Source organism: Pleurodeles waltl, chromosome 4_2 (assembly GCF_031143425.1).
Source record: "Pleurodeles waltl isolate 20211129_DDA chromosome 4_2, aPleWal1.hap1.20221129, whole genome shotgun sequence".
NCBI classification, from domain to species: Eukaryota; Metazoa; Chordata; class Amphibia; order Caudata; family Salamandridae; genus Pleurodeles; species Pleurodeles waltl.
In genome coordinates this window covers 1064691039-1064716220 of record NC_090443.1, presented here as the reverse complement: position 1 = coordinate 1064716220, position 25182 = coordinate 1064691039, and the positions used below count along the sequence as shown (strand labels likewise).

The 25182-nt window shown below is 50.1% G+C and overlaps 1 protein-coding gene across 2 annotated transcripts in view; it reads left to right on the top strand.

Moving 5' to 3' along the window:
- The first annotated feature begins 8474 nt into the window (after positions 1-8474).
- Positions 8475-25182, top strand: part of LOC138293763 (zinc finger protein 551-like) — a 104844-nt gene continuing 88136 nt past the window's right edge. Inside the window, exon 1 of one of the 2 annotated variants that reach the window (XM_069233105.1) lies at positions 8475-8566. Coding sequence is in view for 1 of the 2 variants with exons in the window: in XM_069233104.1 (XP_069089205.1) it covers positions 8540-8566 (27 nt within the window). In the remaining variant the exon portion in view is untranslated. The remainder of the gene's footprint in view (positions 8567-25182) is intronic. The other variant, XM_069233104.1, reaches the window with a different exon arrangement.

Here is a 25182-nt window from a genome sequence, read left to right as displayed (position 1 = left end):
AAACTGCACTAAAGTTCCCCAAAGGACATAGGAGTCGTGATAGGAGAATTCTGCAGGAAAGACACAAACCAGCAATGCAACAACGATGGATTTCCAGTCGAGGGTACCTGTGGAACAAGGGGACCAAGTCCAAAAGTCACAAGCAAGTCGGAGATGGGCAGATGCCCAGGAAATGCCAGCTGTGGGTGCAAAGAAGCTGCTACTGGACAGTAGAAGCTGAAGGTTCTGCAGGAACGACAAGGGCTAGAGACTTCCCTTTTGGAGGATGGATCCCCCACGCCGTGGAGAGTCGTGCAGAAGTGTTTTCCTGAAGAAAGACCGCCAACAAGCCTTGCTAGCTGCAAATCATGCAGTAAGGGTTTTTGGATGCTGCTGTGGCCCAGGAGGGACCAGGATGTCGCCAATTGCGTCTGGGGACAGACGGGGCGTCGAGCAAGACATGGAGCCCTCTCAGCAGCAGGCAGCACCCGCAGAAGTGCCAGAAACAGGCACTACGAGGATGTGTGAAACGGTGCTCACCCGAAGTCGCACAAAGGAGTCCCACGTCGCCGGAGGACAACTTAGGAGGTGGTGCAATGCAGGTTAGAGTGCCGTGGACCCAGGCTGGACTATGCACAAAGGATTTCCGCCGGAAGTGCACGGAGGCCGGAGTAGCTGCAAAAGTCGCGGTTCCCAGCGATGCAGTCTGGCGTGGGGAGGCAAGGACTTACCTCCACCAAACTTGGACTGAAGAGTCACTGGACTGTGGGAGTCACTTGGACAGAGTTGCTGGATTCAAGGGACCTCGCTCGTCGTGCTGAGAGGAGACCCAGGGGACCGGTGATGCAGTTCTTTGGTGCCTGCGGTTGCAGGGGGACGATTCCGTCGACCCACGGGAGATTTCTTCGGAGCTTCTAGTGCAGAGAGGAGGCAGACTACCCCCACAGCATGCACCACCAGGAAAACAGTCGAGAAGGCGGCAGGATCAGCGTTACAGAGTTGCAGTAGTCGTCTTTGCTACTTTGTTGCAGTTTTGCAGGCTTCCAGCGCGGTCAGCAGTCGATTCCTTGGCAGAAGGTGAAGAGAGAGATGCAGAGGAACTCGGATGAGCTCTTGCATTCGTTATCTAAGGAATCCCAAGAGACAGAGACCCTAAATAGCCAGAAAAGAGGGTTTGGCTACCTAGGAGAGAGGATAGGCTAGCAACACCTGAAGGAGCCTATCAGAAGGAGTCTCTGACGTCACCTGGTGGCACTGGCCACTCAGAGCAGTCCAGTGTGCCAGCAGCACCTCTGTTTCCAAGATGGCAGAGGTCTGGAGCACACTGGAGGAGCTCTGGACACCTCCCAGGGGAGGTGCAGGTCAGGGGAGTGGTCACTCCCCTTTCCTTTGTCCAGTTTCGCGCCAGAGCAGGGCTAAGGGGTCCCTGAACCGGTGTAGACTGGCTTATGCAGAAATGGGCACCATGTGTGCCCATGAATGCATTTCCAGAGGCTGGGGGAGGCTACTCCTCCCCTGCCTTCACACCATTTTCCAAAGGGAGAGGGTGTAACACCCTCTCTCAGAGGAAGTCCTTTGTTCTGCCATCCTGGGCCAGGCCTGGCTGGACCCCAGGAGGGCAGAAGCCTGTCTGAGGGGTTGGCAGCAGCAGCAGCTGCAGTGAAACCCCGGGAATTGCAGTTTGGCAGTACCAGGGTCTGTGCTACAGACCACTGGGATCATGGGATTGTGCCAACTATGCCAGGATGGTATAGAGGGGGCAATTCCATGATCATAGATATGTTACATGGCCATATTCGGAGTTACCATTGTGAAGCTACATATAGGTAGTGACCTATATGTAGTGCACGCGTGTAATGGTGTCCCCGCACTCACAAAGTCCGGGGAATTGGCCCTGAACAATGTGGGGGCATCTTGGCTAGTGCCAGGGTGCCCACACACTAAGTAACTTAGCACCCAACCTTTACTAGGTAAAGGTTAGACATATAGGTGACTTATAAGTTACTTAAGTGCAGTGTAAAATGGCTGTGAAATAACATGGACGTTATTTCACTCAGGCTGCAGTGGCAGGCCTGTGTAAGAATTGTCAGAGCTCCCTATGGGTGGCAAAAGAAATGCTGCAGCCCATAGGGATCTCCTGGAACCCCAATACCCTGGGTACCTCAGTACCATATACTAGGGAATTATAAGGGTGTTCCAGTAAGCCAATGTAAATTGGTAAAATTGGTCACTAGCCTGTTAGTGACAATTTGAAAGAAATGAGAGAGCATAACCACTGAGGTTCTGGTTAGCAGAGCCTCAGTGAGACAGTTAGTCACAACACAGGTAACACATTCAGGCACACTTATGAGCAGGGTCCCAGTGACACATACAACTAAAACAACATATATACAGTGAAAAATGGGGGTAACATGCCAGGCAAGATGGTACTTTCCTACACTCAGGTACAGGGCTTCCAGTGGGCCCTGAGAGCTCCTGTACAGGGCTTGCAGTGGACCCTGAGAGCTCCTGTACAGGGCTTGCAGTGTGCCCTGGGAGGTCCTGTACAGGGCTTGAGGTGGGCCCTGAGAGCTCCTGTACAGGGCTTGCCGTGGGCCCTGAGAGCTCCTGTACAAGTTTTGCACTGGGCCCTGAGAGCTCCTGTACAAGGCTTGCAGTGGGCCCTGAGAGCTCCTGTACAGGGCTTGCACTGGGCCCTGAGAGCTCCTGTACAAGGTTTGCACTGGGCCCTGAGAGCTCCTGTACAAGGCTTGCAGTGGGCCCTGAGAGCTTCTGTACAGGGCCTGCACTGGGCCCTGAGAGCTCCTGTACAAGGCTCGCACTGGGCCCTGTGAGCTCATGTACAGAACTTGCAGTGGGCCCTGAGAGCTCCTGTACAGGGCTTGCAGTGGTCCCTGGGAGCTCCGGTACAGGGCTTGCAGTGGGCCCTGAGAGCTCCTGTACAGGGCTTGCACTGGGCCCTGAGAGCTCCTGTACAAGGCTTGCAGTGGACCCTGAGAGCTCCTGTACATGGCTTGCAGTCGACCATGAGAGCTGCTGTACAGGGCTTGCAGTGGGCCCTGAGTGCTCCTGTACAGGGCTTGCACTGGGCCCTGAGAGCTCCTGTACAGGGCTTGCACTGGGCCCTGAGAGCTCCTGTACAGGGCCGGCACTGGGCCCTGAGTGCTCCTGTACAGGGCTTGCACTGGGCCCTGAGAGCTCCTGTACAGGGCTTGCAGTGGGCCCTGAGAGCTCCTGTACAGGGCTTGCACTTGGCCCTGAGAGCTCCTGTACAGGGCTTGCAGTGGGCCCTGAGAGCTCCTGTACAAGGCTTGCACTGGGCCCTGAGAGCTCCTGTACAGGGCTTGCAGTGGGCCCTGAGAGCTCATGTACAGGGCTGGCACTGGGCCCTGAGTGCTCCTGTACAGGGCTTGCACTAGGCCCCGAGAGCTCCTGTACAGGGCTTGCAGTAGGCCCTGATAGCTCCTGTACAGCGCTTGCACTGGGCCCGAGAGCTCCTGTACAGGGCTTGCACTGGGCCCCGAGAGCTCCTGTACAAGGCTTGCAATGGGCCCCGAGAGCTCCTGTACAGGGCTTGCAGTGGGCCCCGAGAGCTCCTGTACAGGCCTTGCAGTGGGCCCCGAGAGCTCCTGGACAAGGCTTGCAGTGGGCCCCGAGAGCTCCTGTACAGGGCTTGCAGTGGGCCCCGAGAGCTCCTGTACAGGCCTTGCAGTGGGCCCCGAGAGCTCCTGGACAAGGCTTGCAGTGGGCCCCGAGAGCTCCTGTACAGGCCTTGCAGTGGGCCCGAGAGCTCCTGGACAAGGCTTGCAGTGGGCCCCGAGAGCTCCTGTACAGGGCTTGCAGTGGGCCCCGAGAGCTCCTGTACAGGCCTTGCAGTGGGCCCCGAGAGCTCCTGGACAAGGCTTGCAGTGGGCCCCGAGAGCTCCTGTACAGAGCTTGCAGTGGGCCCCGAGAGCTCTTGTACAAGGCTTGCAGTGGGCTCTGAGAGCTCCTGTACAGGGCTTGCAGTGGGCCCTGAGAGCTCCTGTACAGGGCTTGCACTGGGACCCGAGAGCTCCTGTAAAGGGCTTGCAGTGGGCCCGAGAGCTCCTGTACAGGGCTTGCACTGGGACCTGGGAGCTCCTGTACAAGGCTTGCACTGGGCCCTGAGAGCTCCTGTACAAGGCTTGCAGTGGGCCGTGAGAGCTCCTGTACAGGGCTTGCACTGGGCCCCGAGAGCTCCTGTACAGGGCTTGCACTGGGCCCCGAGAGCCCCTGTACAGGGCTTGCACTGGGCCCTGAGAGCTCCTGTACAGGGCTTGCAGTGGGCCCGAGAGCTCCTGTACAGGGCTTGCAGTGGGCCCTGAGAGCTCCTGTACAGGGCTTGCAGTGGGCCCCGAGAGCTCCTGTACAAGGCTCGCACTGGGCCCTGAGAGCTCCTGTACAAGGCTCGCACTGGGCCCTGAGAGCTCCTGTACAGGGCTTGCCGTGGGTCCTGAGAGCTCCTGTACAAGGCTTGCAGTGGGCCCTGAGAGCTCCTGTACAGGGCTTGCAGTGGGCCCTGAGAGCTCCTGTACAGGGCTTGCAGTGGGCCCTGAGAGCTCCTGTACAGGGCTTGCCGTGGGCCCTGAGAGCTCCTGTACAAGGCTTGCAGTGGGCCCTGAGAGCTCCTGTACAGGGCTTGCAGTGGGCCCTGAGAGCTCCTGTACAGGTCTTGCAGTGGGCCCTGAGAGCTCCTATAGAGGGCTAGCACTGGGCCCTGAGAGCTCCTGTAGAGGGCTAGCACTGGGCCCTGAGAGCTCCTGTACAGGGCTTGCAGTGGGCCCTGAGAGCTTCTGTACAGGTCTTGCAGTGGGCCCTGAGAGCTCCTGTAGAGGGCTGGCACTGTGTAGGAGGCTGGACTGGCTTGTAGTGAGTACCAAGGGGTACTTGCACCTTGCACCAGGCCCAGTTATCCCTTATTAGTGTATAGGGTGTCTAGCAGCTTAGGCTGATAGATAATGGTAGCTTAGCAGAGCAGCTTAGGCTGAACTAGGAGACGTGTGAAGCTACTACAGTACCACTTAGTGTCATATGCACAATATCATAAGAAAACACAATACACAGTTATACTAAAAATAAAGGTACTTTATTTTTATGACAATATGCCAAAGTATCTTAGAGTGTACCCTCAGTGAGAGGATAGGAAATATACACAAGATATATATACACAATAGCAAAAATATGCAGTATAGTCTTAGAAAACAGTGCAAACAATGTATAGTTACAATAGGATGCAATGGGGAAACATAGGGATAGGGGCAACACAAACCATATACTCCAAAAGTGGAATGCGAACCACGAATGGACCCCAAACCTATGTGACCTTGTAGAGGGTCGCTGGGACTATTAGAAAATAGTGAGAGTTAGCAAAATAACCCTCCCCAAGACCCTGAAAAGTGAGTGCAAAGTGCACTAAAGTTCCCCTAAGGACAAAATAGTTGTGTTAGAGGAATAATGGAGGAAAGACACAAACCAGCAATGCAACAACTGTGGATTTCCAATCTAGGGTACCTGTGGAACAAGGGGACCAAGTCCAAAAGTCACAAGCAAGTCGGAGATGGGCAGATGCCCAGGAAATGCCAGCTGCGGGTGCAAAGAAGCTTCGACTAGACAGAAGAAGCTGAGGTTTCTGCAGGAACGAAAAGGGCTAGAGACTTCCCCTTTGGTGGACGGATCCCTCTCGCCTTGGAGAGTCGTGCAGAAGTATTTTCCTGCCGAAAGGACGCCAACAAGCCTTGCTAGCCGCAAATCGTGCGTTTGGCGTTTTTGGACGCTGCCGGGGCCCAGGAGGGACCAGGAGGTCGCAAATTGGACCTGAAGAGAGAGGGGGCGTCGAGCAAGACAAAGAGCCCTCACTGAAGCAGGTAGCTCCCGGAGAAGTGCCAGAAACAGGCACTACGAGGATGCGTGAAACGGTGCTCGCCGAAGTTGCACAAAGGAGTCACACGTCGCCGGAGACCAACTTAGAAAGTCGTGCAATGCAGGTTAGAGTGCCGTGGACCCAGGCTTGGCTGTGCAAGAAGGATTTCCGCCGGAAGTGCACAGGGGCCGGAGTAGCTGCAAAGTCGCGGTTCCCAGCAATGCAGCCCAGCGAGGTGAGGCAAGGACTTACCTCCACCAAACTTGGGCTGAAGAGTCACTGGACTGTGGGGGTCACTTGGACAGAGTCGCTGGATTCGAGGGACCTCGCTCGTCGTGCTGAGAGGAGACCCAAGGGACCGGTAATGCAGCTTTTTGGTGCCTGCTGTTGCAGGGGGAAGATTCCGTCGACCCACAGGAGATTTCTTCGGAGCTTCTGGTGCAGAGAGGAGGCAGGCTACCCCCACAGCATGCACAAGCAGGAAAACAGTCGAGAAGGCGGCAGGATCAGCATTACAGAGTTGCAGTAGTCGTCTTTGCTACTATGTTGCAGGTTTGCAGGCTTCCAGCGCGGTCAGCGGTCGATTCCTTATCAGAAGGTGAAGAGAGAGATGCAGAGGAACTCGGCTGAGCTCATGCATTCGTTATCTGAAGTTTCCCCAGAGACAGAGACCCTAAATAGCCAGAAAAGAGGGTTTGGCTACCTAGGAGAGAGGATAGGCTACTAACACCTGAAGGAGCCTATCAGCAGGAGTCTCTGACGTCACCTGGTGGCACTGGCCACTCAGAGCAGTCCAGTGTGCCAGCAGCACCTCTGTTTCCAAGATGGCAGAGGTCTGGAGCACACTGGAGGAGCTCTGGACACCTCCCAGGGGAGGTGCAGGTCAGGGGAGTGGTCACTCCCCTTTCCTTTGTCCAGTTTCGCGCCAGAGCAGGGGCTAAGGGGTCCCTGAACCGGTGTAGACTGGCTTATGCAGAATTGGGCACATCTGTGCACAACAAAGCATTTCCAGAGGCTGGGGGAGGCTACTCCTCCCCTGCCTTCACACCATTTTCCAAAGGGAGAGGGTGTCACACCCTCTCTCAGAGGAAGTTCTTTGTTCTGCCATCCTGGGACAAGCCTGGCTGGACCCCAGGAGGGCAGCTGCCTGTCTGAGGGGTTGGCAGCAGCAGCAGCTGCAGTGAAACCCCAGGAAGGGCAGTTTGGCAGTACCAGGGTCTGTGCTACAGACCACTGGGATCATGGGATTGTGCCAACCATGCCAGGATGGCATAGAGGGGGCAATTCCATGATCATAGACATGTTACATGGCCATATTCGGAGTTACCATTGTGAAGCTACATATAGGTAGTGACCTATATGTAGTGCACGCGTGTAATGGTGTCCCCGCACTCACAAAGTCCGGGGAATTGGCCCTGAACAATGTGGGGGCACCTTGGCTAGTGCCAGGGTGCCCTCACACTAAGTAACTCTGCACCTAACTTTTACCAGGTAAAGGTTAGACATAGAGGTGACTTATAAGTTACTTAAGTGCAGTGTAAAATGGCTGTGAAATAACGTGGACGTTATTTCACTCAGGCTGCAGTGGCAGGCCTGTGTAAGAATTGTCAGAGCTCCCTATGGGTGGCAAAAGAAATGCTGCAGCCCATAGGGATCTCCTGGAACCCCAATACCCTGGGTACCTCAGTACCATATACTAGGGAATTATAAGGGTGTTCCAGTAGCCAATGTAAATTGGTAAAATTGGTCACTAGCCTGTCAGTGACAATTTGAAAGAAATGAGAGAGCATAACCACTGAGGTTCTGATTAGCAGAGCCTCAGTGAGACAGTTAGTCACTACACAGGTAACACATTCAGGCACACTTATGAGCACTGGGGCCCTGGGTTCCCAGGGTCCCAGTGACACATACAACTAAAACAACATATATACAGTGAAAAATGGGGGTAACATGCCAGGCAAGATGGTACTTTCCTACACACTGGGCCCTGAGAGCTCCTATAGAGGGCTAGCACTGGGCCCTGAGAGCTCCTGTAGAGGGCTAGCAGTGGGCCCTGAGAGCTCCTGTACAGGGCTTGCAGTGGGCCCTGAGAGTTCCTGTACAAGGCTTGCACTGGACCCTGAGAGCTGCTGTACAGGGCTTGCAGTGGGCCCTGAGAGCTCCTGTACAGGGCTTGCAGTGGGCCCTGAGAGCTCCTGTACAGGGCTTGCACTGGGCCCTGAGAGCTCCTGTACAGGTCTTGCAGTGGGCCCTGAGAGCTCCTGTACAGGGCTTGCAGTGGGCCCTGAGAGCTCCTGTACAGGTCTTGGGGTTCCTTACACTGCTATAGGAATAGGAGCTGTGTGATGACTCCGTATTCACTGTGTTTATTTTAATTAAACATTTTTTGAGAAGAGACTCTTCCGGGTCTCCTCATTGCAGAACCTGAGACAGGACAGGACCGGCTGCTGGTGCTGACTCTGCCGCCGATGACCCGGAAGTGCTTCTACACACAGGCCTCGGGGTAGTTTCACAGTTTCCGGTACTTGTCCCTGCCGCTAATGACCCGGAAGGAAAAATTAGTCGATGGACTATGTGTGTGTCTCTTTCTCTCAGTAAACTAGAACGTGTCTACTTCCGTTCCTCACTCTGTCGCTGCCTCTTGTGACCCGGAAGTGAAACCGCAGTCTCCAGCGGGTGATGACAGAGCTTTGCGTTAAGAGGGAGGTGAGTCGGAGGAGGGCAGAGGGAGGGGGCAGGACCCGGTGCACTTTAAGGGGGGGTGAGTCTGAGGAGGGGAGAGGGAGGGGGCAGGACCCGGTGCACTTTAAGGGGAGGAGGTGAGGCTGAGGAGGGCAGAGGGAGGGGGCAGGACCCGGTGCACTTTAAGGGGGGGAGGGTGAGTCTGAGGAGGGCAGAGGGAGGGGGCAGGACCCGGTGCACTTTAAGGGCAGGAGGTGAGTCTGAGGAGGGCAGAGGGAGGGGGCAGGACCCGGTGCACTTTAAGGGGAGGAGGGGAGTATGAGGAGGGGAGAGGGAGGGGGCAGGACCCGGTGCACTTTAAGGGGAGGAGGGGAGTATGAGGAGGGGAGAGGGAGGGGGCAGGACCCGGTGCACTTTAAGGGAGGTGAGACTGAGGAGGGCAGAGGGAGGGGGCAGGACCCGGTGCACTTTAAGGGAGGTGAGTCTGAGGAGGGCAGAGGGAGGGGGCAGGACCCGGTGCACTTTAAGGGGGGGAGGTGAGTCTGAGGAGGGCAGAGGGAGGGGGCTGGACCCGGTGCACTTTAAGGGGAGGTGAGTCTGAGGAGGGGAGAGGGAGGGGGCAGGACCCGGTGCACTTTAAGGGGAGGTGAGTCTGAGGAGGGCAGAGGGAGGGGGCTGGACCCGGTGCACTTTAAGGGGAGGTGAGTCTGAGGAGGGGAGAGGGAGGGGGCTGGACCCGGTGCACTTTAAGGGGAGGTGAGTCTGAGGAGGGCAGAGGGAGGGGGCTGGACCCGGTGCACTTTAAGGGGAGGTGAGTCTGAGGAGGGCAGAGGGAGGGGGCTGGACCCGGTGCACTTTAAGGGGAGGTGAGTCTGAGGAGGGCAGAGGGAGGGGGCTGGACCCGGTGCACTTTAAGGGGGGGTGAGTCTGAGGAGGGGAGAGGGAGGGGGCAGGACCCGGTGCACTTTAAGGGAGGTGAGTCTGAGGAGGGCAGAGGTTGGGGGCTGGACCCGGTGCACTTTAAGGGGAGGTGAGTCTGAGGAGGGGAGAGGGAGGGGGCAGGACCCGGTGCACTTTAAGGGGGGGTGAGTCTGAGGAGGGGAGAGGGAGGGGGCAGGACCCGGTGCACTTTAAGGGGGGGTGAGTCTGAGGAGGGGAGAGGGAGGGGGCAGGACCCGGTGCACTTTAAGGGGGGGTGAGTCTGAGGAGGGGAGAGGGAGGGGGCAGGACCCGGTGCACTTTAAGGGGGGGTGAGTCTGAGGAGGGGAGAGGGAGGGGGCAGGACCCGGTGCACTTTAAGGGAGGTGAGACTGAGGAGGGCAGAGGGAGGGGGCAGGACCCGGTGCACTTTAAGGGGAGGTGAGTCTGAGGAGGGGAGAGGGAGGGGGCAGGACCCGGTGCACTTTAAGGAGTCATTAAAGTCACAGAGCCCAGAGTCTTCCTTGTGTTTATATTTGTATATATTTATTTATTTCTGCAATTTTATATAGCGCGTTCCTTACCCGAGAGTGTCGGAGCGCTTATTTACATCACACTTATTAACTGCATAACATATATTTAGAGACATTACAGAGGAGATACAAGGTTATACAGAAGAACATTACATATTTACAGATTGAAACCCAGGGCAAATTTAAATAGGACACTTAAAAACGGAGTGTTCGTCTTGTGAAATATCTGCCCCCTGTGCAGGATCCTGGGCTCCACAACCCGCACCGGCCCATCCTCTGCATCTGCCTTGTTTTGGGGCTGGAAGGAAATGGACAGTTTGCACCACTTAGGTCTTGATTCCATGAATTACTGCCCTTTTCCCCAGGGCCCAGGGGTGGCAGACAGATCATATTGTGAGTGGAGGACTCCAGTCGTCTTCTGCCACTCACACGGTTGTGGAATGTTTAATAATTGTCAGACTACAGGGCCCACTGGTATATATGACCCCTTCAGCCAGCCTCGGCTCATTAAAGAGCAGCACATTGCATCATGATGTGTTTGCACCCATACTACCGGTCTTTAAATCTAAACTACATGTCCCAGAATGCTATGCATGCTTGATACAATGCAGGACTTCAGGTGTACCGTGCAATGGGGTCACTTGGTAACCTTGTTATATACATCAAAGAGTCAATGTGACCTCAGTGTGTGGTCTTTAACTGCTTTAAATCTGGAAGGTCCAGAAAGGGTCCGTTTGGAGTTCTTACTTGTTTTCACAAATACCTGCTCACAACTTGTACTTCGATATTTGCAGTCAGGTGGAGATTGCCTCTTTAATGGATTAAGGGATGCGCTAGAAAGAAACAAAAACATATATTTAAAAAAAGTAGTTTCATCTTTCAGGATACATTTCTTTATTAATCACCTTTGTCCACCTGTCTGTACGTTGAACTCTTTGATATCCTAACTTTGGACTAGATGTGTAAACATTTGGAAAACTGACTTCTTTATTGTGATTCTCTCTGAATCGTTATTCCTAATTTATGAAGCTCATTGAGTTTCATTTAGAGACTCCTTGTTGGTCACAAATCGATCTACCTCATCAATATTAATGACGTAGGTTGCGGTTTCTGACCCATTAGGAATCAAAGACATCACAGTGATTGTTGCATGCTTAGGTCAACAAACCACCATGCCAGTGACTGCTTTTAAATAAAGCAATCTTTTTTTCCTTAAATGCAGCCCATTTTGGCAGATACGTTCAAGGCAAGTCCCCCTCACCTACTTACTCCCCTCTATTGCCGCTGACTCAATTACCAGGGGCCCAAGCTCTCTCACTACACCATGATACGCGCGTCTTACGTACATTAAACGTGGGGGATTATTACTCAAGTTCTACAATGCGCACCTTCAAAGAACTTGTAGCTGCAGGGATCATGCACTCAGGAGCCTTCTTGATATACAGTGCTACCAAAAGTCTACTTACTAATCTATGGCGCCCCGGCAATAATGAACCATGTGAATCCCATCTGCTCACCTCAATCCTTACTATAGGAGAAGCAGAAAGCATTATAACTAAATTATACAAAGGGCTACTAACAGAGGCCTGCCCGGACCTGACACGTACAAAAGCACGATGGGACGCCGTCCTCTCGACACTATTATCACAAAAAGCCTGGGACGCAGCCCTCACACTGATTAAGACAGTATCCCGCAACACCAGACTACGGTACACCCAATTTAATTATATCCACCACTCATATTTATCTCCGGCCCGCATTCAAAGGATATATCCGAACACAAACCCAGTGTGCCCTAGATGTGCCACTCCAGCGGCTGACTTTTACCACATGGTCTGGAGCTGCCACTTCATTAATACGGCTTGCCAACAAATCACTAACATCACAGCAGATATCGCAGACCATACTCTGACTCCCACACCTGAATCCTGCTTACTCGGCATACGCCACCGAGCTAAGGATAGCAAACACCTCCACAGATTTATAGACTTAGCATTCGCAGTCTTTAAACGCCTGATTGCCATGCACTGGAAGGCCCGCGCGCTCCCCCACATACCGCCTGGCTTCGCGACCTGCTTAGTCGCTCGCAAGCTGAGACGCGGACACTACGCCAATTACAACAGAAGGGCCTGATACAAGGCGGTGCCGAAATCTGGGACAATTATGTGGTGAGCATAGAAGCCAGAGAGGATACACACCCTCCCTGAGATACTCAGCACCCTGGAATTACCTCCCTGTTCAATATTTATATTTGGCCTTCCGTCTGCTGTCTCTTAATTATTCAGACCTGACACCTTCGTGTCCTTTCTCAGTACAGCAAAGTAGTGCCTAAAGGTGCCTATCCCCTTGTTAGCGACCCCACAGAACCGGTATCTTGTCTCGCTCACTATGCTTGGACGCTGGACGTCCCTTTGTTCCCCCAAGCCCCGTCAACGGCTCCACAGCTTATTTACACACATAGGTGATGTGCCTCCCTTTCCCCACCCCTCCGACTGGTGTAGGCCAGACCTACTTTTGAAATTAACACGCGCATGTTGGTATTCAGGCGTGACCCTAACCACCAGTTACACAGTTTTAAGTTGTATTCTGGCACAACACAATGCAATAGCACCGTACTAGAGTATAAAAGTATGTAGACGGACTGTAAAATCCTTAATAGTTTATTGTATTGATGTTTATGCACAATGTTTAATAAACAGATAAAAAAAAAAATGCAGCCCATTTTCTCTAAAGAAAAACGGAATGCGTTCAAAAAGTAAAAAAGAAATCCTTGAAGTTTCATTTTTTTAAGGGTAGACACTGGCTGCTCCTAAAAATGTAATTATTTACACTCTCAAAGGAGAAGTAATCCCTTTGCGACCCCCCCTCCCTCCCTATACGAATGAGTTTCCACCAGTTTCTCAACTGGTGGTAAGGTATAACTGTTTTGCAGTCAAAGTTTGGTCGCACAACCGTAAAATATACCATACCGATTCAGTATTTGTAAGAGATGCACTAAACACACCTCTTCCAAATAACAAATTGCAAATGCAAAATGTGATTCAGCAATAAGTTACCAACTTGCATTTTGTCCATTAGAAAAAGCATTTTTCCGGTCGCAAATGGCCCGATTCAGCAAACCTTTCTGTTTGTGACCGAAAAAATGCTTTATACATCTGGTGCTTTGTTCCCTATAAGAATGTGACTGTTCTATTAATAACTAGCATAGGAAGCTATGGTTTACAGTTTATTGATATGTTAAGGATTTATAGGGCCCTGGGCAACACACATTTAGGGCTCTGAAATCAAAGCACTGCTTTTAAGGATTGTCACCATCTCATTTGTGAAAACCTAAATGACTTCTCTTTATTTCTTATCCTTGCCTTGTCCATCCTCACCTCTGCATATGTGTAAACCTCTCCAGCTAGACAGTTACCTGTGACCCTGCTGAGTAAGAATGGGACAGGCCAGGATACAGGAGATGGACAGAGACTTCAATAGAACAGTATTGCGAGAGGTATGAAGTAGAGATGGAAGGGAGAGACAGAAATGATGTAGAAAGATATGTGAGGTGGAGAGAAATAAAGTATATAGAAAAATGTGAAGTAGCCAGAGGGAAAGATAAAGAGTGCTAGATAGAGGAAGATGTGAAAAGAAAGTTAGGGAAACAGGTATAGTTGAGAATGCGGCAGGGAGATATGAAGATAGGAAGAAAGCAATGTAGAGAGAGGCAGAAGAGGATAGTATTCCAGGGGTTGAGGTGGAGAGAGAGATAACATGTGATTTAGAGAGAGGTAAAAGCATCAAGAAGTGGAAGTAGAAAACATAGATGCAAGATAGAGAGAGCAAATGAGAAGAGGTAGAGAAAAACATTTCATGTACCAAGATTATAGACAGGTGAAGTGTAGAAAGAAAAATGTGGTGCAGAGGAAACGAGGAAGATGAGAGACATACATAAACTATAGAAAGAGAGGTGATGTTATTATAGAGATACAGAGTTGTGAGATAGAGGAAGAGACGGTTGTGTAGAGCGATCCATACAGAAAAAGTTTGAGAGAGATAGTTGAGGTGGAGTGGGTGAGGTGAAATGGAGAAGGAGGTCCAGAGATAATTATGTGTTTTCTTGAAAGAGCAAGAGAGAGAGAATAGTTGATGATCGAGGCAGAGTAATAGAGGTAGTCTGAAAGTAGATATTTAGAGAGGTGAAGGAAAGGGAACAGAGGTTGGACATGAGAAAGAGAGGCTGAGGGTTTAGGCATTGAACTAATAATGAGGTAAATTTAAAATATATGTAGTAAGAAAGAGGATGGTGAGGCAGAGAGAGTTGAGGCAGAAAGAAAAATGAGATAGACAGGTGAGAATGGTGAGGCACAGAAAGGTATGAACGGAGTGGAATGAGGTAAGGTAGTCTGTGTGCCCGGCAGAACAGAATGTCTGTATAATTGTGTATCTGTGTGCAGCCTTGTGTGGCACTGAAGATTCTTGATGTGGTTGAGAGATACCTTGATTGTAATGTTATTTAAATGAGGAGTGAGGATGTACAAGTGAGAGTTGGAGTTTGTGTTTGTGTCACACCTGGGAGTACACAATTGTATGGAGTTTTGAAAGAGTAATGTGTTTTTGTGTGCGTATGTGGTTTGAACATTTTGTGTGTGTTGCAAGCATTTTGCCAAAGACAAGCCTGTCTGCACCTAGCCGTGCCCGGTCATGTCTGCTGGGACCAAGAGCCAGCCAGTATGACCAAAACATTACATATTCAGCATTATATCTATTGCCTTTCCGGTACACTGAATGTAGTATCTCCCCTATGCTTGCCTTGACTTTAGAAGCAAATGGCATGTATGTTAGCCACACCCTATTGAGTAATCAGGACCTCAACAGCCTTCCCCCAGGACCAACAAACAATACGTTTTTAACAATTCTATGTCAGTACCGGAGGCTCAAATTATGTTTCTCTTTCTTTACTACTCAGAAAAACAGCAGCCAGTCACAAAACAGAAAAACATCAACTACATTTCTCATTATGGTTATCACAATATGTCCACCAATCACATCTTTCCGGTCCCTATTAGAGACCCAAACACCATCTTGAACTCTCTCTTTCTTTGCTGCTCGAGCATAAGATAAGTGCCTCTCACTTCTCTTACATTTTTCCATTTAAATATTGTTACCTTTGTGCATTATTGTTCGCGTCGCGCTCAGGATCTCTTCCTGTCCGCGCAACGCTCAATCCGTGCTATTAGTTTTGATTGCGGCGTGTCCGCATTCCTCTGTTTATCGTCTTCCCGTTCGGCTGCCTTCTGTTGCGAGTAGCGGTGGCAGCCGGCCTTCCGAGGAGCGTCGCGACAGGTCAGTACCCTCAACGTGCGGAGCACTGGGTGTTTTTTCTGCAAAGGTTTTTTCCCCCCTAACTACGGTGTATTGGTGCTGGCCCGGAGCCTTCCCCTTGTCAGGCCCGGGCGGAGAGCCGGAGACGAGTGCATAGCCCAGTTGGGCTACCCTAGTAGGATTGGGCTACGTGCTGTCCTACGTTCGTTTCTCCTCCTCCAGCACTGACAGGATGCCGGGAATTACGCGCATTTTTCGCATTCCTGGCTTCTTGTCATCGCGGTACACGCCATACTCAGGCTGCAACAACAGAGTTGGCCCTGCAGTTGAGCGGAGTGCACTCGTGTATATATTGATTTTTCCATAACACCTTGTGGCTCTTCGGACGTCCTCCTTCTTGGGGGCCAATCTATATTTCTTGCACTAGGGGTGGCTCCCCCTGAAGTTTGAGTGATTACTGGTCTTTGACGGATCTATATTATGACTGATTGGGTGCTCTTCGAGGAGGAGGAGTATGGGCAGTACTACGAGGACGGTCAGTTCCTGGGCGACGGTCTGTCTGAGGCAATCACCGCTTCGGTTCAGCCGTCGGTCAGCAGGCGCCTCGAAGCTTCTGCCCTCGGCAGATCAGTCACGCGTTGGTGGTGGCTCTAAAAACTTTCACGCAGCAGTTAGAGCACTTCGCTAAAAACCAAAGTCTTATTCCTTTATCGGAGAGTAGTTTGGTGGAAGGGAGTTCTTCTCTCCCTGGTACTTCTAAGGACGCTCCCTCCTCTTGGCCTCATGATGGAGCCATGGCTGCACTGCACCAACCCTCTGCTACCAATATTGTTCACCCCGTCCACGTCCAGTGTTTTCACTAGAGGGGATCATGCTTCATCCGACTCTGACCCCAGTGATTCTGAATCCTTTCACTCCAGCACCTCCTTGCGCAAGCGTAAAAGATCAAGGAAGTCACTTTCCTCAAAAGCGCAGGAGATTTCCATTGTCCCTCCCAACCCATTTCAGTTCAACCCAGAGGATATAGCGCACACATATTCTGCAGATTGGGCCCCTGCGCAGACGGCAGCAGAATATTTGCATGATAAGCTGCGCAAGAGCTTTGACAAAGAGGTCCGCAATAGGTTGCGAGCCGAATGGCCTAGGCCTGAAATACCAGATAAGGTGGCGGAAACGCCCGAGATTGATGCCATCATGTTAACACTCCTGAAGAAATTTGCCAAAGATCCGAAGAAAGGGATCGACCGGGCCTGGCGCTCCTGCCAGGATAAACTTCTGGATCTAACAGGCCCTTGGGTGAAAATCCTCAAGATGGCTTTGAGAGCCAAAGAAACTTATGCCTCTATTGATCCCCACGTCCTGGCCGAGTGGACTCGGAGAGTGATACACCAACTGCGCCATATAGACAGAAAGGCGCAAATCCCTCCTCATGAGGATAGACTCCAATTTGATGGAGCTTGCCACTGTGGATGCGGGCCCCCTGGCCGAGGATTGGCTTTTCGGCAACAAATTTGTAAAAGACATTGCAAAATATGTAACAACATTTATTACCTTAGACAAGGCGCAAGTGTTTTGCTTTCACTAATAACCAAGCTGACAACAATCTCTGGAATGCACTTCTCAGTCCAAAGAAGAGATTTATTATTATTTCACCACGAGGTTCCTTAAAGGAGATTAGTAGGTTGAAAGCACACGTTTAAAAATAGTCACAGTAATAAAAGGAAAATATACCCAAAATGATTCTCAACTGCAATGTGCACAGCAAATATATGTGGTTATATTATATCATAATTGCAAAGCAAAGAATAAAGTAAAAATTCATCACCCTAGGGCCTGCCAGGCTCTTCATCTTTCTCATGCCATCAAGAAGATGACCCCGTTCAACTGCGAGAAGGAGATATCCACCCTCACGGGACAAGTGTGTGTGTCAAGCATTCGACATCTAATCCTGACCGTGGTCATGGAAATTCCACTATTACTGAGCAGGGCCAGCTTTTTATATCTTAAAGAACCGAAAGGGATTTCTGGCGAAAACCCCTCCTATGAAAGAGAAATATTCAAACATCCTGGCTACTGTTGGTCAGAGTTGGAATAAAAACATTGAGAACTGGCCAACATCCCAAGGCACTGCTCCCAAGGCCGAACCGTTCCCTGCACTGAAAAATCATAAGTCTGGTACATTCTTATCATGCTGACTGACTAACTGCCCGGTGAGAAAGAATACGATAAACAAGCACAGTTTACATGTGGAAAAACACAACTTAACTGCAGTGTCTAACGCTACGATAGTCAATAGGCAGCTAAACTGAATACAAAATGTAATCTGCAACTGGTGAACACTGAACAACTAATCCAGATGCAAAGTGGTGCAACACAAAGTAAGTGGTCAAAAACACCTATTTTACTACAGCAAGCTAATTTAAAGAAAGTGTTTCATTCGGGCCTTTTTGGCCGGGCTGGACGAGGCAGGGGCCGCTCGTCAGGGGGCGCATACTTTCATGGCCCCCAGCGAAGGCCAAGATTACACCGAGGTGGTACCTTCTTCCCCTCCTGCTCCCGTTTCCAATGGAGCAGAGGACAGCGAGGAGGCGCACGAGCTAGCGCCCCTACAGGTTATTCAGCAGGTAAGACTTCTGGATTCTTCACTAATTCAGTTGGGGGGGTCGAGTACAGTTCTATCTTCACAATTGGCTCCAAGTGACTCAGGATGCTTGGGTGTTGCAGACTGTGCAGGGTTTTCGCTTAGAATTTTATCAAATTCCAGGCCAACAGTCTCTGCCTCCCCCCCTCTGTTTTTCTCTACTAGCGACCAACTTTATCGATCTAGAAATAAAGGCTTTGGTAAAGAAACGAGCGTTGGCCTTTTGCCAACCCCACCGACCAGGTTTTGCAGCAACATTTTTCTTGTTCAAAAGCAGGGAGGAGGACACCGCTTTATGTTAAACTTCACAGAGTTCAATTATTTCATTGTTTATCAGCATTTCAAGATGGAAGGCCTCCATCTTCTTCCAGATTGACTCCAGACTGGGGACTGGCTGATGCGTCTGGACCTGAAGGACGCTTACCTAACGATCCCCATTTGGCATTCTCACTGGTGGTTCCTCCAATTCAGATGAAAGGACAAATGGCTAGAATATTTGGTCCTGCCTGTCGGGCTTTCCTCAGCACTCAGGTGCTTCACCAAACTGCTCAGGCCGGTGGTAGCTCGCTTTCGGGAGACAGGGATTCGGCTGATAATATACCTAGATGATATTTTGATCATGGCTCAATCCCAAGAGTTGGTGAAGCAACACGGTTTCATGACAATTTCTCTCTTACAGGATCTCGGGTTCGTTATAAACGTGTCCAAGTCAGTCCTTGTGCTCACCAGATCGGGGGAGTTCCTGGGGTTTGTAATAAACGCGGGGAGACTTCGCAGCTGATCCTTCCCCATTCCAAGCTTCGGGACATCAAGAAGGAATTGAGGGTGGCCCTAACGCAAGCGTCTCTGTCCCTGAGAAAGATAGCTCGTCTGATGGGCCTTTTGGCTTCCTCAGTTCAGGCAATATTCCCGGGACCTTTACACTACCGAGCCCTGCAGAGGCTCAAGATTCAACACTTGCAAAGAGGTTTAGCGTATTCGGAACAAGTTCCCCTGACAGAGGAGGTCAGGATAGAGCTCAGGTGGTGGTTGATGCAAGTGGAAGCTTGGAATGGCAGGGCTATTTTCAGTTCCCGACCAGAGGCGATCATAGAATTAGATGCCAGTCGGTGGGGCTGGGGAGCCCGATGCGGGGATATCTCCACGGGAGGCTGCTGGTCCCAACAGGAACTCCAGCTTCATATCAATTGTCTGTAGCTACTAGCAGGATCCTTTGCGATCAGGACCTTGTCCCCAAAGAAAGTCTCGTGCTCCATTCTCTTGAGGATGGACAACATCTCAGCAGTCCGCTATATCAACAAGTTGAGGGGTACGAGATCCCCCCCTGCTAGCGGAGATAGCCAAGGATTTTTGGCACTATTGCCTGTCTAAGAGGCTGATTGTGGTAGAGGAGTATATCCCGGAGCAGTCCAATGTAATAGCCGATTGGAACCGCAGGTACCTCAAACATTACAGCGACTGGAAGCTCCTTCCCCATCTTTTCCTCCTGACCCAAGAAATATGGGGTTGTTTCAAAATCGATCTTTTTGCCTCCCGTCTGAACCGACAGCTGGATGATTTCTTCAGTTGGAGGATGGACCCTCCCGCGAGGGCCATGGATGCCTTCTCCCAGGACTGGTCAGAGGGCCTCAACTATGCCTTTCCCCCTTTTGCGATGATTCCGAGGGTAGCAACTCACATCAGGAAGCAATCGGCAGAGGTGATTTTGATCACTCCGGTCTGGAAGGTGCAACCGTGGTTTCCACTACTCCTGGAGTTAGCCTGCGAATCTCCCCTGCTCCTTCCATGGTCTCAGGACATTCTGCTGGGTCCCCAAGGGGAACTGCAGCCTCTTGTGGTGGAGAGGCAATTGCATCTGATGGCCTGGAGGCTTTCAGGCAACAGTGGTGCTTGCCAGGCTTTTCGGACACAGCTACAGGTTTTATCAGTAGAGCATGGGCACCGTCTACCAGGAAGAGATACTCCTCAGCATGGAGAGCTTGGTGAAGTTGGTGCTTGGGAAGGCATGTGGATCCCGTGGAGGCAGGAATAGTGGAAATAGAAATTGTTTGTCGCAAAAGGCGGCGGAGGGCCTGTCCTACAGGACAATAAATAATTTGTGTTCCGCTATTTCAGCGGGTCACGCTAAAGTCTGTAATAATCCAGTGGGAATGCATCCGGTCATTTCTAAGCTTCTTAAGGGCATTAGAGTTTCTAATCCTCCGAAGCCAACGTTTCTGTGGGATGTTAGCCTCGTGCTTAAGTTGTTTGAGAGATGGCCTGATAACAATTCTTTAGCTAGGAAGCAATTATCGGCAAAATCTGCAATGTTGTTGTGCCTTGCAGCATGTCGACAATCTTCGGATGTGAAAGTGTTTACACTGGAAGGTGTCTCTTTCAATATTACTAGAAGGACAAAAACGATGCCTGCAAGTATAGAGTACTTTGCATTTCCTTTCAATTCAAAACTGTGTGTAGTGAATTGTTTGAAACAGAGTGACAAATGAACTAGAGTTCTCAGGTCAGATGTGGAAGGTCAATTACTGATTTAATTGCAAAAACCTTTCAAACCGGTTTCTGCTGCGACCATTGCCAGATGGTTAAGAGGAGTGATGGTCGAGGCAGGGATTGACATTACACAGTTTGGTGGTCACTCAATCAGAGGAGCGGTGGCTTCCAGGTCCGTCACATTGGGAGTGATTGGTCTTCAGATTCTACTTTCAAGCAGTTTTATTACAAACCGGTGGGTGATATTTGCGACAAGAGTTTTTCAATCAGCTTTGGACTAGCATCATCTGAGCCTCCGGTCCTGACATAGAATGAATAAGTTGCTAGCATTCGCGCCAAGATCTTTCAATTCTATTAAGGACACGGAGGCAAGGATTAGCCCACCCGGTTGCTGATCTGATAATGTATGGTTGCGTCAGGATATAAAGACCTATATATATGTATTATCTATGTTCCCCCTCCCCCCAGATAATGTCAAGGTGATATTGTAGGAGTTATCCTAATGTTCTGTCTGATTTTCATAGGAGCAGAACAAAAAGCGGAATGAGAAACGGTTTGGCCTATCAAGAGGTTGAGGTGTCCGAGTTCGATATCGGAATGGATCAAGGTGTTCAAGGACATTCGTCACGTTGAAATCCTGCAAGTTTATTGGAAATAGTTTTGATCCAAGTTTTGTTCCTCCGTGCAAAGAAAGAGGAGTTCAAGATGGTGTTTGGATCTCTAATAGGGCTTGAAGAGATGTGATTGGTGGACATATTGTGATAAGCATAATGGGAAATGTAGTTGATGTTTTTCTGTTTTGTGATTAGCTGCTATTTTTCTGAGCAGTAAAGAAAGAGAAGCATAATCCTCGCCTCCGTGTCCTTAATAGAATTGAAAATTCATGGCGCGAATGCTAGCGAATGTTTCATCCTCAGATTGGGGAATCTTTAAAAGCGGCTTAAACTGTCACACCCTCCCTAGTCAAACATAAAGTGGAAGTACTCAGTCTATTAGAATCTTCAAAGCCAGATAGCCCATTTGTAACTCAAACCTGGTTGACAGAGGAACCTTCTCCAGAAGCAATACCTGTATATTATTTGTTGGACCTGGCACTTTTTGGAGGGTCATCCCCAAACCTTTTGCCTCCTTTCTCCTATTTTTTCTGACCTCTTCTTGTTGGCGGTAGGACTCTGAGCACTTTATCACTGCTGATCAGTGCTAAAGTGCAGGTGCTCTCCCTTCTAACGTTGGTATGATTGGCTTACACCTAATTGGCACATTTAATTTACCTGTAAGTCCCTTGTACATTGGTATCTCTATGTCCAGGGCCTGTAAATTAAATGCTACTAGTGGGCTTGCACCACACACAGGAGAAGCCTTTCAGTCCTGCCAGCGCAGGGCCTTAATGCGCAGTTTACTGTCACAGGGACCTGGCATCTAAATTTACTTGCCTGGTGCAGAACTCCCCTTTTACTACATGTAAGTCACCCCTAAGGTACGCCCTAGCTAGCCCTATGGGCAGGGTGCTATGTAAGTAGAAGGCAGGATATGTGCCTGGTTTTGTGGCCTGTCTTGGTAGTGACAAACAGCCTGTTGGGTTTCTCACTCCTGTGAGTGCTGCCTTCTCATAGGATTGCATTGGAAATGCCCTGCCTTATGTCTAGGGGATATTGTCTAATTTATGAGGGGTAGCGTAGGCATGTTTGGTATGGTTGTAATGATAGTGAGAAATGCTGCTTGCTGGTGTAGGTGGATTTTTTATTACCATTATAGAAATGCCACTTCTAGAAAGTGCTTATTTGCTTAGCGCCTTGAGAGCGCTTTTCTAATATTGCTGCTGGGAGAAATCACCACCACGACCTGGGCAGGCTGTGTCATTAAAGTGCGTCCGAAACACGCTGTGCTGGGGCCCCTGGGGCGCAGCAAAATGAAGACAGGAGTGAGCGCACTCCTCATGGTGCCCCTGGGGCGAAGAGCACTGAGCACAGTGCCCCTGGGGCACCAGTAAGCCCCAACTTGTGGCCGGATTCACCATTGCGGCCGGGGAGGGCTAGAGAGAGGCTCCCGCACCACGTTGGGTGTTGGCACATCGCGGGTGGAAAGCCTCATTCAGATATCACGGGCAGGGTGGAAGCCTCATCGGAAGACCCCCGCACCACCGGCCCCCATTCCCTGTGTATTATTGAGGCTTGCGGGTGGGAGAACCTCGACGGAGGTCCCTTGTCCCCGCTGGGCCCCCTCCATGCCTTGTGGCTCGTGGGTGGGGTGGTGACCTCGCCGGAGGGCCCCTGTTTCCGCTGGGCCCCCTCCATGCCTTGTGGCTCGTGGGCGGGGTGGTGACCTCGACGGAGGTCCCTCGTCCCCGCTGGGCCCCCCTCCATGTCTTGTGGCTCGTGAGCGGGGTGGTGACCTCGCCGGAGGTCCCTCGTCCCCGCTGGGCCCCCCTCCATGTCTTGTGGCTCGTGGGCGGGGTGGTGACCTCGACGGAGGTCCCTCGTCCCCGCTGGGCCCCCCTCCATGTCTTGTGGCTCGTGTTTCCACTAGGCCCCCACTGGGTGCTGAGGACCATATGCAGGCTGGGTTAGTGACCTTCAGCGGAGGTCCCCGGCCTTTCCAGCCTTTACTCCTACCTCTCCATGGGTGCTGAAATCGGAGCAGAAGAGCTCCACGATTAGGACAAGGACATCCCCGTTTTGCCCACGTTGTTTAAGGTTTGTGGCACCTCTAGAAATATGCTGATGAGGATATGGACATATGACAATGTTCCACGCTATGCATAAGTTCAGTGATGATGTCTAGGCATGTAGGATATGTGTTTTACTATGACCCATGCATTGGTGATGATATTTTTTTATGACTTGGCATGTGTTCCTTGATCCCCTGATGTTCCTTTTATGGGCATTTATGATGGTATGTTTACTAGGCCAAGTGCATTTTTTAGTAACGTGCTTACTGTGACCTTATGTCTTTCTGGTAATATGTACTTTTACCCTGATATGTGCATTTTGGGAATGTTTGCTTGACTACTGCTTCTGTTGCAGGTTAACCAGTAACCTATATGTTCTACGTGACTCCTGCTGGCTTTCGCAGAGTAATAGTACTGTGTAATGTCTGACACCTGCTTGGGTAGCAGGGTATCACAGACATGTTGTGTTTGGTCTAATAATGTTGTGTATAATACAGTTTATTTTTATATAACTCGGTGTTGTGTTTCCTTTGTGGTGGGGATAGTGCATCAGGGGTGCTGTGTGTGTTGTTCAAATGCTTTACACATTGCCTCTGGGATAGTCTTGACTGCTCGTGCCAAGCTACCAAGGGGGTGAGCAGGGGTTATCTTGGGTGTGTTACTCCCTTGCCCTGACTAGAGTGGGTGGGTTCTACCTGCCTAAAGTGCATACCCTAGCCAATCAGAAATCATTAGTTATTCACTAATGTATCCATACACCTCTTTTGCAAATTACCCAAATATAAGGTGTAGATCTACTTCCCTTTTTCCATTTTTGAATTGATGACCTGAACTCGGACTCTCAAGATAGTGAATCTGCTGGGTTAATGGCATTGTTAAATTTACACCAACACATTACCAACTCACATAAAAAGAAATTAGGGCCATATGTATGAACACATTTTTCCATAGACACAGAATGGGTAAAAGCCTTTGATACATCTGGCCCTTACTTAGGTCTTATTTGGATGTATAATTTGACTCAACCCAATATAGTCATCCATCCTTGCATATTATCCGATCATTATTTGATGAAAGTTTGTATTCCGGTAAATCTTTCTAATTTGACCTACAAGCAGGATATTAAAATCATATGCAAATGGTGGCACATTAATACGGAGCCAATGTTATCAACACTCTCACACCCCCTCCCCTTTTTCCATTAATTGAAGACATTCTCTCCAAAGAAGAAGAACTCCCTTTCTGGCTCAGACATGTTAGTGACCTACACCCCACAAATCCAAAAGCGTGTTGTTAACCGTCCCAAGCCAGTACCTTGGAGCAAAATCAAATTTAAAACTGAGCTTGCAGAATATAAAGGCAAAACCTCTACATGCAGAGTCCTCTTACTAGGCTAATACAATCTTAGAAGCAAATAATAAAGAAAACGTTTTTTTGATATCCTGAATTATTTGTGTCCCCAGAATTAATCGGGACTACCCTGTTTTCTACCTAGGCATTAAGTGACAATCTAAATACTTTTTTTAATTAACAAAAAAGTTGATTAGAGATAGTATAAACAATTACAGCAGCAGTGATTCGGAAGTTGAGTCGAAAAAGGAACTCTTCTACCACCCTATGCTCGTTTCAAGAAATGAGCAAGCTCCATGAAGTTATGATCAAGGTCAAATCTGACTCTTGCCCTCCAGCAGTCACACAATCTCTGACCTCAGCATCCCCTGCAGAGCGTTTTAAACATATAACTAGCTAAAGCTATAGTTCCAACTAAATTTCAAAATGCTATAGTGCTTCCGTTACTGAACGTGCAGGGAGGTGACCCAGATGTACTCAAGAATTATCGTCTAACATCACCACTCCCTTAATCTGCAAAAATCTTACAATCTAACGTCGCTCATAAGAACTGCGAACCCCTTCAGTCCACAAACTTTCGACACCTCCTCCTAGCAGGCTTTTGTCCCATGCACGTAAGCAGTTATCCTAGTTGTAGTTGATAATTTAAGATTGGATGGTATTCTAGGCCAGATATCTGCTCTGGTGCTTTTAGATTTGTCAGCCACCTTTGAGAAGGTCAAACATCCCATATTGG